The 13,338-nt window shown below is 43.1% G+C and overlaps 2 protein-coding genes across 6 annotated transcripts in view; one reads left to right on the top strand and one right to left on the bottom strand.

Moving 5' to 3' along the window:
• The first annotated feature begins 820 nt into the window (after positions 1–820).
• On the top strand, positions 821–4,717 carry FAAP20 (FA core complex associated protein 20). The gene is made up of 4 exons (XM_039727684.1): positions 821–1,037; positions 2,113–2,260; positions 2,925–3,538; positions 4,100–4,717. Exons 1-4 carry the CDS (start codon positions 934–936, stop codon positions 4,170–4,172), a joined length of 939 nt encoding a protein of 312 aa, XP_039583618.1. The 5' UTR covers positions 821–933; the 3' UTR covers positions 4,173–4,717.
• A 529-nt stretch (positions 4,718–5,246) lies between these two features.
• Positions 5,247–13,338, bottom strand: part of PRKCZ (protein kinase C zeta) — a 41,382-nt gene continuing 33,290 nt past the window's right edge. For all 5 annotated transcript variants that reach the window (XM_039727637.1, XM_039727638.1, XM_039727641.1 and 2 more), the window contains 5 exons: positions 12,739–12,858; positions 12,168–12,247; positions 11,534–11,623; positions 8,583–8,698; positions 5,247–7,811 (listed from right to left, as the gene is read on the bottom strand). In XM_039727637.1, the coding sequence (XP_039583571.1) occupies positions 7,724–7,811; positions 8,583–8,698; positions 11,534–11,623; positions 12,168–12,247; positions 12,739–12,858 (494 nt within the window). In that variant the 3' untranslated portion in view covers positions 5,247–7,723. The remainder of the gene's footprint in view (positions 7,812–8,582; positions 8,699–11,533; positions 11,624–12,167; positions 12,248–12,738; positions 12,859–13,338) is intronic.

Here is a 13,338-nt window from a genome sequence, read left to right as displayed (position 1 = left end):
CCAGATCTCTGCACAGACAGAATCATCCCCAGCTGAAACACCTCTGGATGGGGCTGAATGGAAGAAGAATGTGGATTTGGAGTCATGTTTTACCAATAATAAATTGGTTTCATGCAGAGTCCTGTGTGATGGTGCTCCCTCATGAACTTCTGTTACCAAACTGGATTTATTTCCTTGTACAGTTATTTTTTGCATCAATTGTTAATAGTTTAAACAGCAGAGTTACTTTCTGATCCGTTCATGTACTGTTGGAGGATGAAGTGTCTGTCACCATTCCTCTGGGGTCTGTTTTTGAGATGGCTGCAGGCTGGGGAGTGTTTAAACCCTCTCTAGCAGGGCGACATTCTGGCCAAAAACGTCAAATCGCATCACTTCAGATTCTTCTCTAAAAGCGAAATTAGGTCAGAGGTGCGCTCCCAAACCATGTTATTTTTTGGAAGAACAGCCTTTGGGTTTGGCCCCGCGCCGCAGCTCCAGACCCAGGGCGGGACCGGCCAGGCCCGACCCGCCGCCATCTTGTCCCCCTCAGCCACGGTGACCACCCAGCATTGCCCCTGCCCCTGCCCTTCCTAACACACCAAAACCCTATAAAAACATAACGTTTGATGGGTAAAAGCAACACAAAAACGGTCTGTTTTCCAGACAGACCAGCCCCCGGCGGCTGAGGCGTGCAGGGGCTGCGGAACGCCGAGCTCCCCTCAGGGCGCCCTCACGACCGCTCGCCCTCTCCCACCGCCCCCGCGCCGTGAGGGCGGCTCTGAGGGCGGAGAGTCACAGCCCCGGCAGCGCGCCCGGGGCAGGAGGAGGAGGAGGAGGAAAAGCAGTAAGAGGAGGAGGAAGAGAAGGAGGAGGAGGAAGCCCCGGCCGCCCTCTCTCCCCGCCCTCCCGCTGCCGCCAGCGCCGTCCCCCGGCGAGGCGCGGGGAGCCTCGGCCATGTGTGAGGAAGGAGCCGCCAAGCTGCGCCTGAAGCCCCGGACGGCGCCGTCCGCCCGCGGCCGGGAGCGCAGCCCTGGCCCCCAGTCCCCGCCGCGGCCCCAGTGAGTCGGGACCGGGGGGATCGGATCGGTCCTGGGGGACCCCATCGGCCCCGGGGGGACCGAATCGGCTCCGGGGGATCGGATCGGATCTGCTCTGGAGGCCAGGGTGCACCGCCCCGGCGACTCGCGGTGTTTAGCGGTCAGATCTGTGTCTGTTAAAGGTTATTTCATAAAACACCGCCCATAGCGCCTTTAAGAAATAGAGATAAAACTGCAGGATGGAGCACAGCGTGCCCCACGCCTTCCGCACGTTCCTCTGCACAGAACAGCACTGGCGGGGACAGGCCCTGAGAAAAGTCAATGTATGAAAACTCAGTTTTCTTTCTCCCAGAATACCCCTCACAGGAGCGCAGAATATTCCTGGTTTTCCCAGCCCTGGAGATCGGAAGGCAGCGAGTGGCTCGGTTTGTGTTCGAGCCCGGGAGCTCAGCCGAGTCCCTTCCACCATGGGCCGGGAGAGGTTGATCGCTCTGCTCTTTTAGCATGTGTTGTTTCCAATTTCTTCCCTGTGCAGCTTCATTCTTGGACAGCGACCCAAGAAAACACATCAGGAAGAATGCTGGAAATACCACTGTGATATTAACAATCCATCCTTCCCTTGGAATTGTCTTTATACAACATTACCTTTTAGCGCTTATAGTTCCTAGGATCAATGAAATCAAGTTTGGGAAGATAATCAGTAATTTCAAATGGCAGTGTGGGAATGTCCAGACATACATGGGAGCCGATGCAATTGCCACCCTCAGTGCAAACACTTCCATGATTTCTGTGCTCAGCAGGTGTTGAGTTTGGTATTTGAGAAGATAAAAAGGTGGCTGTACTTAACTGTTTCACTTGGAAGTGAAGATAGTGATAGATACCTACTGCTCATTTGTTACAAGCAGAAAGGAAAGCATTTAGACATTCTTTTTTTGCTAGCTGTACAAATTATATAAGTCATATAAAACTGCAAAAAATAGTTTGCAGGCTCAATAATGTCTTTGTGTTCCAGAAAAAAGAGGCAAACTGGTATCAGTGTTAGGAGTATTTTCTTTATTCTCTCCCACCTTCAAACTATTGGACTGTGTCTTTACAGGGCATCGACTGACAGATGTTCCTGGTTTGAAAAGGAAGAATTAAATGAGTGTGAAAAAACCTGGCTTTTGCTGCTGAAAGACATCAGTCAAGATTCACAGTGCCCAAACTGGGACACAGTGCCCAGCTTTCCAGAGTTCTTGGAAAAGGTAGCGTGCTGTATCCTTGTTTTTGCACTTTGTGAGCTGCTCCCAATAGTGACAGCCTGCTTAATGGGAAACAACCTGAAATAGCTTTTAGAGATGTGGGGTTTCAGCTCTTTAATCTCTGTGTGCAGTGCTGTGGCTGGGCATGGTGTGGCAGGGAATATAAGGACAGCTACCAGAGGCTTTTTTTGCAGTACAGCAAATTCTTTCCAACGTTTTGCTGGGAAGAGGGAGCCTGTGTTGGATGCTGATTGCCATAAACACCAGCATCTCCCTGAGGAATGAAACTGGACAAGGCAAGCTGTAATGGAGGGGTTAATTGCACAGAACCCACCCTGACATCACTCCAGTGGCATTAGGCAAGATCACAACATAAAGATCAGTCTTTATAAAGTACTTTTTTCCCCCTGAGCAGCAGCAGGTTGTTGTTTTCATCCTTAGTCTCTCTGGAACATGAGTACCCATTGCATCCATTTAGAAATGGTGAGGGAAGATCCATTTTCCATCAGCTCCAGGAAGCTCCTGGAGGAGGGACATAAGTAAAATGTTCTTTTCTTTCCTGTAGTTCAGCTTTCTCAGTATTTGCAGTGTGTTCTCAAAGCCTGGGTTTAGGTATTGATTGAGCTACATTTGCTTAAGACATTCTCTGTGTGTGTGTGTGTTGTAGAAACAACAGGAAAAGAGTCCAGAACACCAGGAGGTCTTTACAGTTGGAACAAAAGACTTTCAGTGGGTATCATTCCCATCTTTTCACAAAGAAAAATGTCTGAACCCCAAGGATCTGAGCTCCCAGCAGCCAACACCGAGCCAGAGCAATGAATTTCATAAAGGACAGGGCCAAGCAGATAAACTGAAGAGTTTATCATCCACAGCTGAGAAAACCTGCAGGGGAACCAGTACAGAGCAAGCCAAAACTGCATCTGGAGCAGACACAAAAGGTGTTGCAGAGCTGGATGTGAGTCCCAAGCCTTGGGACCTCCCTGGGCACAGCAGCTCAGCACTGGCACGAAGCCCTGCAGAGGCTCTGGGCCCTCAGCAGCTCCACACAGGGACTGTACAGAGCAGCAGGGCAGACAGGAGAGAAAAGGGTGAGGAAAAGCCTCGAATCCAAACACATCAGGGGGAGCTTCCAGTGGGAGAGGCCACGGGGCTGCCTGCAGAGAAGCCTCAGCTGGGGAGCACTCCTGGGGCTGAGAGCCACGAGGAGAAGGTGGAAAACCAGAGTGAAGCAGCTTCAGCTCTTGACAGTTGTCCGATGTGTCTGATGCAGTTTAGTGGAAGGTAAGTTTGTGTTTTGGTATTTTTTCATCACTTTCCCATAAATGAACCACAGCAGGTTCTGGATGCATCCTTTATGTAAAGAATAACAAAAGCAGACAAAACTTCTACTGTAAGGTCCTTTTTAGCTGTCAGATTTACATACTTTAATCCCATTTACAAGTTGAGTATCTGCTCTACAATAAGAAATGTTAACACAATTTCATAGTACTTAGGCTGTCAGAGTGGCTGAAAATGTGCTTTTCCACAGGTCCTCTAACCCTGCAAGCTCTGTTGGGGGCCACTTCCCCTGTTGTTGGGAGGCTAAGCAGGGAAACAAAGGAGTGGCTACTTTAATATTTACAATAATTTTGGTTCCTCTGTCAAGAGACTTTGACAGAAAGGCTTAAAATGCATCAGGTCTGTGCTGCTGAGCTGCAGTGTGAGCAGCAGTAACAGCAAGGGTGGGAGGTTTTGGCAGAGGATTTGGGCACAGGTCTGACTGCCCCACGAAGGTACCAGAACACCTCTGGGAGGAAGCAGAGAACAGGCAGCAGAGAGGTGTGACTGTTGCTGTGTTTGCAGACTCTCCCAGCTGGACATCGATGGGCACCTGGCCAGGTGCTTGTCTGAAAGTGCAGATGATGTCATGTGGTAAATCCAGAGGAGGGGAGAGCACAGGAACCAGGCCAAGGATGAAGCTTCCTCAGAGGAAAAGGAAAAATGTGTCAAGGAAACACATCCTTGTCTCTGACTTAAAGCAGCAACGCAACAGAAGGATAAGTGGCACCTGCCTGTTTGGTTTTGTTTTATTTTAAAGCCTCTCAAATGCATGTAAAGTAATTCCAGTTCTGAAAATGGTGCTCTGGGATGTCCCAGAGACCCCCAGGGAAATCAGGCTTGGTACTCCTGAAGAAATGCACTACTGGAAATCCCTCAAGCTTTGTCTGGTGCAGAGTTCTGAATCTCTCAGGACAGAAGAAAGCAGCTGAACAAAAGACAACTGTTACTTACCCTATTACTTTTTTTTTTTTTCCTAAACAGATAGTCTATGAAAATAAACTCAGTTAAAAAGTACTTTGATTTGGCTTTCTTTGTTTTAATACCAAAGTATAATTGTACAATTGATCCTGGGAGTGTAGCTATTTAACAGAAAACACAGCCCAGACCAAGTAAAGGGTGTGGGGGTTTTATGTTTCTGAAGGAGCCCAGCTAAATTCAAAACCTTCCAGTGCAGGTTTCTAAGTCACTATCAGTGTTAAGCAGGTGATTAATGTGACTGGGCTAATTAGGCTGCAGTGTCACAATGCAGAGCTGCAAAGTGAGAGTTAACCCAGCCAAAATTTTGAGCTGATTTTGGTTCCAGCTGCACACAGCCCCCAGCAAGGGCTCAGAGCAGGGAACAGCCAGAGCTGCTGGGGCTGGGAGGGCTCCGGAGCTCAGTGCTCCTTGGGCACTTCTCAAGAAGCAGGGCAACACTTGCTAAGCCTGGCAGTGACAATAAATGACATTTAGTGACAGCTCAGTAACTCCAAACCAAGGGATGAGATCACCAAGCTGCTCTGGTTTATTTCCCTGTGCCCTGGACCCCAAAACCTGCAGCTGAGCTGGGATCCAGAATTAACAGAGTACAGTACAGAAATACAGGGAGGCTCCTGGAGGTTTAATTGACAGTGGGGTCTGTTGCAGAGGTTGGACACAGCCCGTTTCACTGATAAATAATAACAGTCTATTAACTTTTTCATTAAAGTCTTTAATAGATGTGCAAGAATATAAATGATCTCAGCTGTTATGGATTAGTATACCATCTTCTGCACAATTAAAACTGGTCAGCAAAGATCCCAACTAATTAATTATACAAAACTACAAGAACATATTTACTGTTTTACAATCATTAAATTAGCTAGAATTTTCATTTACTATTTCAAATAAGACAACTATATATCATTACCAGATCCATTTGTAATATATTAGGATTTTTTTTTCCAAACCACACATTTAATTACATCCTTCATTTTCTTTTATTTATAAAACAAGTACTTTATATAAAAAATTTCCCCTTCATCATGAACAGAACATTATTCAAACACTTGCACATGAGCAACCAAACTTGTACCCAGCAAACTATTTGGCAACACAGCAACATTGTAAATGCCTGTAAATTCTTAAATAAAAATCAAATAGTCTTTACAATGTTTGATTAGCAAAATGTGTCTTTCTATTCTTCCTTCCCTCCCTCCCAAAATGTTCTGAAACCTGGAAAAAAAGGTTAAAAAAAACCCCAACCCACATTTCTAATATTTCCAGTTTAAAGTTCCATGCCCTGGCATGTCAAAGGACAGCTGAACCTGTCACAGTTCCATTCATGAGCTGCCTGCAGTCACTCTGATCACTACTGATTAGCTTTAGTACCAGGGGAGTTCAAAACACTGAAAAGGAAATTATTTGGGAAATAAAATAAGAGGGAAAAGGGGAAAAAGGAGCAATTAAAAAATGTCAGATTACATTTAAAAGGTAATGTTGCCTTTAGTAGATAATAAAGTATCTAAAGTCCAGGCATTTGAGGCAAGTACTTTTGACTAGTTAAATTATTTAGTGTTGATTAAAACACATTTTGCTGAATATGAAAAGCTACAGTCCAACAGAGAAACCCACAAGTGAAACCTGAATGGGATTCATAGAACTAAACAACCACAGGTCTGCATAATTGTGGCTAAGGAGGGGATACAAAACCTAGATCGTTAATCAATGATTAATTGACTATTTCAAACAATGTTTTGGCAGTCTGGTCCTAGCACCTCATGACTTGGATGTGAATCCCAAAGATGTCATGTTCAGCACCTAATGCAATGCTGTACCCTGAGAAAACCATAGGTTAATGTAAAGAAAGTGAAAGTGTCACAATTTCTCCTGTGTTTTACACCCAGTCAGGTGAGATGCCAGCACAGGGTTTGCTCTCCCTTCCCACAGCAGCCCTGGAGCCTCTGCTGGCCCAGGGTCCTCCCCTGCCCCTGGCACCCCCAGCTCCCACCAGAAGGGATTCCACAGTTGTCTTTTGCTTCTTCCAATTTCTTAGGTATTTGTTTTTCTGCTTTGAAAAGAATTGTACTGCTTTGATGCAAATCGTTTCGCTGAAAGATCCCATTCTCTGCTGCAGAATGATTAGTTATTAATGCACACTGAGCAACTGTAAGCAGACAGTTTATCATAAGCAGGAGGTGTGCTTTATCAGGAAAGTGGATTTTATCTTATGGTTATTCTAGATTTACTACTTTAAGGCTATGCTTTACTATGCTTTTGCTCTACATCTGAATATTTGTATTGTTGATAAAAATACTTTTCAAAAATCTAATATACAACACAATATCATTGTAGGTGTAGGCACTGCTTAAGTATGTTCAGAAATCCTTTGTGTGCAAATTTAGTTTTCTTCAATCTCTACATTTTGGTAAATTTGGAGTTTAAGACAACAGATTCTATAATTGATACCGTAAATTCTAATTTGGAATTGATCTCACTGAGTCACTCTGCATTCCAAATTCTGTAAAAATGCAACTAAACATCAGGCTGCAGCTGTGAACTGTATGTTTCAGATGGAATTTTACTTAATATTAACAAGCAGAACTTACCAGGTGTAAGAACGTCCCAAATATGCAATAATCCTTCAATGCAGTTTATCCATTTAGGCACTTAAATCTTGTACCCAAATTTATGTTTTGATTGCTAATAAAACACAACTCCTTTTAAATATATCTGAGATGTTTAGACAGGTACCACTTGTGAAAAAAGGCATCAAAAATAAGCTTCAACACCACTGTAATATATTTTATTCTTCAGGATGTTACACTGTAATACTCTTCAACTGGGAGCTCACTGCATCAAATGTTTGTAGAAAGTGTGTGGATCTCAAAGTTTCTCATGATCTCCTTTTGCAGGGATGCAATGAACGTTTCAATCCTTCATGAAACAGGCACAAAATGCAAATTCCTTCATTAATGAAGCCAGTTGTGTCAGTGCCCAGAACTTAAGAATCACTAAGTGGCAGAGGACACCCACCAAAATCATAATTCTCTTCTTTGATTTTCAGCAGCAAATTTGTTTTTAGATCATTGGTCTCCATCCAGAGTGACCAGTCCCCAGCCTCGCATGCATATACTGTATTAAGGATAAATTAATGTCATTCACACTGTCCCCAACGAGGTCATTCCTTCATACTGTTTCTTCTGTTGACAGCAACAATGGATTAATATATTCAAATCCTTCAAATTCTGACTGATCTATTCGCTTTATTATATCTCTGAAAAACAAATGAGAGCAGTGTTTAGTTTATCAGAACACTGGGCACTCTTCCATCATATAAATTATGCAAGACACAAAGAATTTCAAATTTACTGTAACATGACTAAGTTGTAATGGCAAGTACATAGCTGTGGGAAATAGTAAAGGTAAGATTTCTAGAAGCAAGATAGTAAAAGGTTTTAAGCTTAATGAAGGTGTATTGTTAATAGAAGACAAGCAAACACTGTGTGAAGCAGGTGTACATGTAATTGGCTAAAACAACTGGCTGTAAGGTTTAGCAATATGCTATTGGCTAAAAAGTTTTTCAAATGCTTTAAAGCTGCACCAAGGGAAATAGAGGTTGGATATTAGGAAGAAGTTTTTTACAGAAAGGTGATAAAGTTCTGGAATGGCTGCCCAGGGAGGTGCTGTAGTCACCATCCCTGGGTGTGTTTAACAAAGCCTGGATGTGGCACTGGGGGCCAGGATTGAGTTGAGGTGTTGGGGCTGGGTTGGACTTGATGATCTTTAAGGTCTCTTCCAACCTGGTCATTCTGTGAAAGAAATCTTTGGCTGCTGCTGCTGCCTGTACATGAGCTTTTGCCATCTTCCTACTGTCTCAACCACGTAATGAGGCTGATGCTGCACTAAAAGCTCAAGGAACAGCAGTCCCATCCCCTTTGTGAAGAGGAAAATCTAACCACACCAATACACACAGTCTCAGTGATTTTCAGCTAATGTATGAATGAACCCCTAGAAAGGCAGCTGGCTGGGGCAGAGCAGCACATACTCATCATCTGGGGTGAGCTGCACGGGCTCGCTGGTGAACTGCGTGTCGAAGTTGTCCAAGCCGTAATCGTCCGTGATCTGCGGCTGGAACGGCGGCGTCGTCTGCTTCTTCTCCAGCTACCCAAAATGTGGGGAAAGGGAAAAATTACAGCCTGCAAGAGTTACACATCCCTCAGGAAACCCAAATCCAACTGCTGTAAATGCTATTGGAAAGGAACATCAAAATACACCCTGCAAACCAGGCAACAGGCAGCAATACAGTGACTGCTCTGCATTTTAAAATAAAAATACACAAATAATTCAGCCTTTTAGGTTTTCTCTAAATTGGTAGATTAGATTCAGGATTCATAAATTCCCACAGTGCTGCAATACAGCCATTAGCACAATATATTTACTTTTGTTCCTGAGAAACTGACCTACTTTTCTTGCTGCGCTTGTGTGCAATCTGTCACATCGTCCAATTCATAGTAGCACAGACACCAGCATTCTAATTCTGACATTTATATTCAGGTAAAAAACTGTCTAGGCAACAAATCTCTATAATCTAACTTAGGTCAGGTAACTGTGAGTAGAGTCAGTAGTAGTTACTACTGACCAAAATGATCACTTGTGTTACCAAGAGCGGATAAAAACCTGATTTTAAGGCCAGGACCTCTCATGATGCTTAGAACAGAGCAAACAAAACAGGGAATAAATCCCAGAAAAATCTTGGATTTCAGGTTTCAGACCTGAAATCAGAGCACAGGAAGTACAGATGGAGATATGAGGAAATTGTGAAACTGTCACAGGGTGGTGCATTAATACATCAACATCCCATCAATGATCAGGTCTGGGAAAGCACCATGAAATCAAAGTCATGGGGAAGAAATAATCAGCTCCTCCCAAACAAGAATGGCAACATGAAGGAATAGCAAAATGAATATTTAAAAACTGAAGCAGGGTGGCAGGACTGTCCCTGTGAGCTGTTGTCACGCACTCACATCCAACAGCCAGGCATCATTGCACAAGGGGTTAAACATCAGACTTCTTCCTTTGCTATATTCAGCACAGCATAAAAGCCCTCTTAAATCAGCCATAGAGAGAACTTACAGCCTTTAACTTGAGAAAATAAGTGAAAAACCAGGTGGTGCAGCTCTAGAAAATCCCTCACTGCTAACAGGAGCTGTGGCTTTATAGTTCTTACTCCAGCATGCAATGGTTAAACACCATGAAACAGGCACTGAGATAAGAACAGACTGAATATCCCAAAACAATCCAAAAAAGCACTGCCCCGGGTGCTGCTGAGCCATCCTACACCAGAGTGAGCAATCTGAAGTGTTCTGGGCTGTGCCACACACTTTGGATGACTAACACCAGGAAAAATGTTCCTGGGCTGTGTGCTCTCTTTCCCTGTATTTATTTTTCCATTTAGCTCGAGCTGCACACAGAACAAGTTTTAAAGTCGGTGTTAGACTCGTTTCCTTATGTTACAACTTGAAAGATTTGGAAAAGCTTTTAAGTCCAAATGTTTTCTTTGAAATGCAGGTGGTGAGTAGGAGATTCTAATAACTAAAAAAGCTTTCCAAGCATTTTCTCATTTTTTCCTGAGTACGTTTGCCAAAACTTATTAGAAATTTAACTTCAAATTTCTCTGACGTTGATCCTCCTGAGCAGTACTGTCCTAATCATATCACAAAACAGATCACCTCAATCTTCCCAATTTTTTTTAAATAAGGATTTAATATTAAAGCTTTCAGCCATAAAAATGTTAGAAAATGTAAAAATTCAATCAGCATAAATGTTGACCATAAAGTACCAATTTCAATGAAGAGTTTTTCCTAAAATAAACAAAATACAAATCCAACAGTTGTGTTTTTCCCTCTCTCTCAAAAACCTGCAAAGCAGAACAAACTGCAGGACATGATGTTCTGCTCCACACCCCAGGTGAGCTGTACTGGGGCACCACAAGACAGCAAAAAAACCCCAAACCAAACAAAAGAAAACCCAAAAAAAACACCCCACTAAGGTTGAAGGGAGAACTCCAAGCAAGGAATGTCTGGCAAAATTAAGGACAGCCCTCATTACTGGGATAATTTGAAAACACCAGGACTTTTAAAGCATCAATTCCTTCTGCACTGTGTTCTCTGAAGAATGTTACAATGAAATTCAGAGCAGCAGCTTCAAAGGGAAAATGAAACTGTGCAGCTTTCTCTCATCTGAACTCTTTCATGTTAGTGCTGCCTCTTCCTACACTTCCTGCAGCCTTCCCAGACTATGGAAATACTACAGACACACTTTTCAATTGTTAACTACCTATTAAAAATGTAATGCTGGCAGGGAGGTGCTCCAGACTTTACAGCTTTATTGCTCAAGTGTCAATAAATGTTATAATGGCATTTCTGGGATGCTTCTGCACTGGAGACAGAAGGTAACACAATTACCAAGTAGCAGAAGATTTAAAAACCAGTGTCAGTAACTGTTATAATGGCATTTCTGGGATGGGTCTGCACTGGAGACAGACTGTAACACAATTGCCAAGTAGCAGAAGATTTAAAACCCCAATTTTGATACAATATTTGCTTGCAAACCCACTGAAATGCAAGTCATCTTCTTCACCATGAACAAAAAAACCTCCCTCACTTCAGCAGTACTAAAGAAAACCTGCAAACTGTAATCAGAGCCCCTTTACAAACAGCCCCACTGCTCTCCTGCCACATCCCTACCAAAAGGGACTGATCCTGCTCACTCCACCTCAGGTCACTGAACCCTGACACCCACCTGAACAATCCTACTGCTTTTAGGAGTCCCAGAACTGGTAAATTCAGCTGGGTTTTGATGTACTAGGACCACTACCTTGACATTTCCAGAATTCATTTGGCCTGTTTGCAACAGGGCTGTTGATATGCACACAATTAATAAATGAATGAATGGTTCCTTTGGAAGCCCCAGAAACACAAGGAGTGATTTTTTTACCAGATCCCAGTCTATGCTGCGGAAAAACGTGTGAGACTTGATATCAGCAAATCCTGTCTGGGGCTGACAGCCAAGCCTTTCTTTGGGATCCTGTGGAAAACACAGACACTGGAATTACACACTGCAAGCCACTTGCAGCCCACGTTTGCCAAAAGCCCACAGAGATGACTCCAGCATTCCCATGACTGTGCAAACTCTGCTGGGATAAACACACCATAGCTAGCAAAGAATGCTTAATCATCTTCTTTTTTTTTAATAAATTTTACTTGAAACTTAATTTTTAAATGATCTTTTACAGCTTCTTAAAATAATTAATATCTTTCTTTTTTCCATGCGTGATAATGGTTCTTCAGATTTCAATCAGATTAATTAAATGAGTAATAAATATTACAGAAAAGAGTTGATGAACAAAGTTACAGTTATTTTTAAAAGCCTGCACCTAGTTGAACATGAAGCCTATGCTGTGGAATTCCCTCAGTAATTTTGAGACTAAGTGGGGTTTTTAACATAGAGGATACCAAGGTTTTATAGATTTTCTTCACAGTAAGCAGATTAACTTCTTAACTGTATCACTTTCAACAGGAAGCTCTGACTTCCAGCTTTCAGATGCTAAAAATAAGAGAATGTTACTTACCTTGTTTAAAAATCCTTTTAACACATGGGAAGCCTTGACAGAAAGAAACCTTGGAATCCGGATTGGCTTCTCCAGAATAACTGTGACAGGTTTAAAAACAGCAAGATTGGGTTTTGTGACATTGACCATGAATTCAACACAAACATTTGTTATTTCAGTATGGCACCAGTTAGAAAATGGAAGATAAAGTAATTTTTTACAATCATGCAAACAAAAGGAGCTACAGGAACTCAAAGCATTGTTCTATTGACATTGCAAGATTTCCTAAGGGACGTGTTACCTTCATTATCTTTTGCTATTATTTATTGTGTAAACAGAAAATAATACTTTTAATTCACAGGATATGGAAAAGTGTGATTTTAAACAGAAATTGATTTTCTATCAGGCCCTTCAAGAAGACCATGACAGGTTCTGTTACACAACTGCAGGATCTGCTTTTGAGAAGCTTTGCCTGCGGTGGAGTTGGCAGCATTGTGGGGTAACACTGGGAAAGAAAACCCCAGCTCTGCCATACAAACTGCCCATTTGGATTGTACCCCCCCAAAAAGCACCCAGAGGGCAAAGGCAGTACCTTGGAAGAGGTAATCTTCAGTGTTCATGTCTGGATTGTCAGTGATGATGTCGAACGGGGAGCGCCCGGCCATCATCTCGAACATCAGCACCCCCAGTGCCCACCAGTCCACACTGAACCCTGCAGGGGCACACGCAGCTTCCTCAGCCAGCATCCTTGCAATTCCAGCTCCTCTCTCACACAAAGCAAGACTGATGGCTGCTTTTAGCACTGCCTCCTGCTTTAGGGCAAATCTGGGAGAGAACCTCCAAAGGGGTTCCTCTAGAAAGGAGATTCAAGTGGTTCTTACCTCAACCAGCCCAGGGAAATATTTCCTTGGAGAAAAGTGGAAAATTGATTTCAGGGCTAAACAGGCAAATGGGCATCATAAAATGCCCATTAAACTGATTTCTGGGCTAAACAGACAAATGGGGATACCAGCATCATCAAGTCACCCCAGGATTTACTGAAATCCCTGACATGATTTACACCATCACTGGGTGAGTCTGACTTTTCTCAGCTGGGATGACAAATGTAGGGGAAATGTCTGCAGGCAGCAAAGCTGCAGTTTAAATGTTTTCCTATAGTATAATTTCATAAATATTTTTCAGGCCAAGTATG

This window comes from Passer montanus, unplaced genomic scaffold (assembly GCF_014805655.1).
Source record: "Passer montanus isolate IOZ18808 unplaced genomic scaffold, ASM1480565v1 scaffold62, whole genome shotgun sequence".
Taxonomy (NCBI): Eukaryota; Metazoa; Chordata; class Aves; order Passeriformes; family Passeridae; genus Passer; species Passer montanus.
The sequence above is the reverse complement of the archived record's forward strand: the minus strand, read 5'-3'. Positions and strand labels throughout refer to the sequence as shown.

Coding starts and splice junctions, on each gene's coding strand:
- FAAP20 (XM_039727684.1), top strand. CDS start 934: ATGTGTGAGGAAGGAGCCGCCAAGCTGCGCCTGAAGCCCCGGACGGCG. Junction 1,038..2,112: donor CAGTCCCCGCCGCGGCCCCA/GTGAGTCGGGAC, acceptor GTGTCTTTACAG/GGCATCGACTGACAGATGTT. Junction 3,539..4,099: donor CTGATGCAGTTTAGTGGAAG/GTAAGTTTGTGT, acceptor CTGTGTTTGCAG/ACTCTCCCAGCTGGACATCG.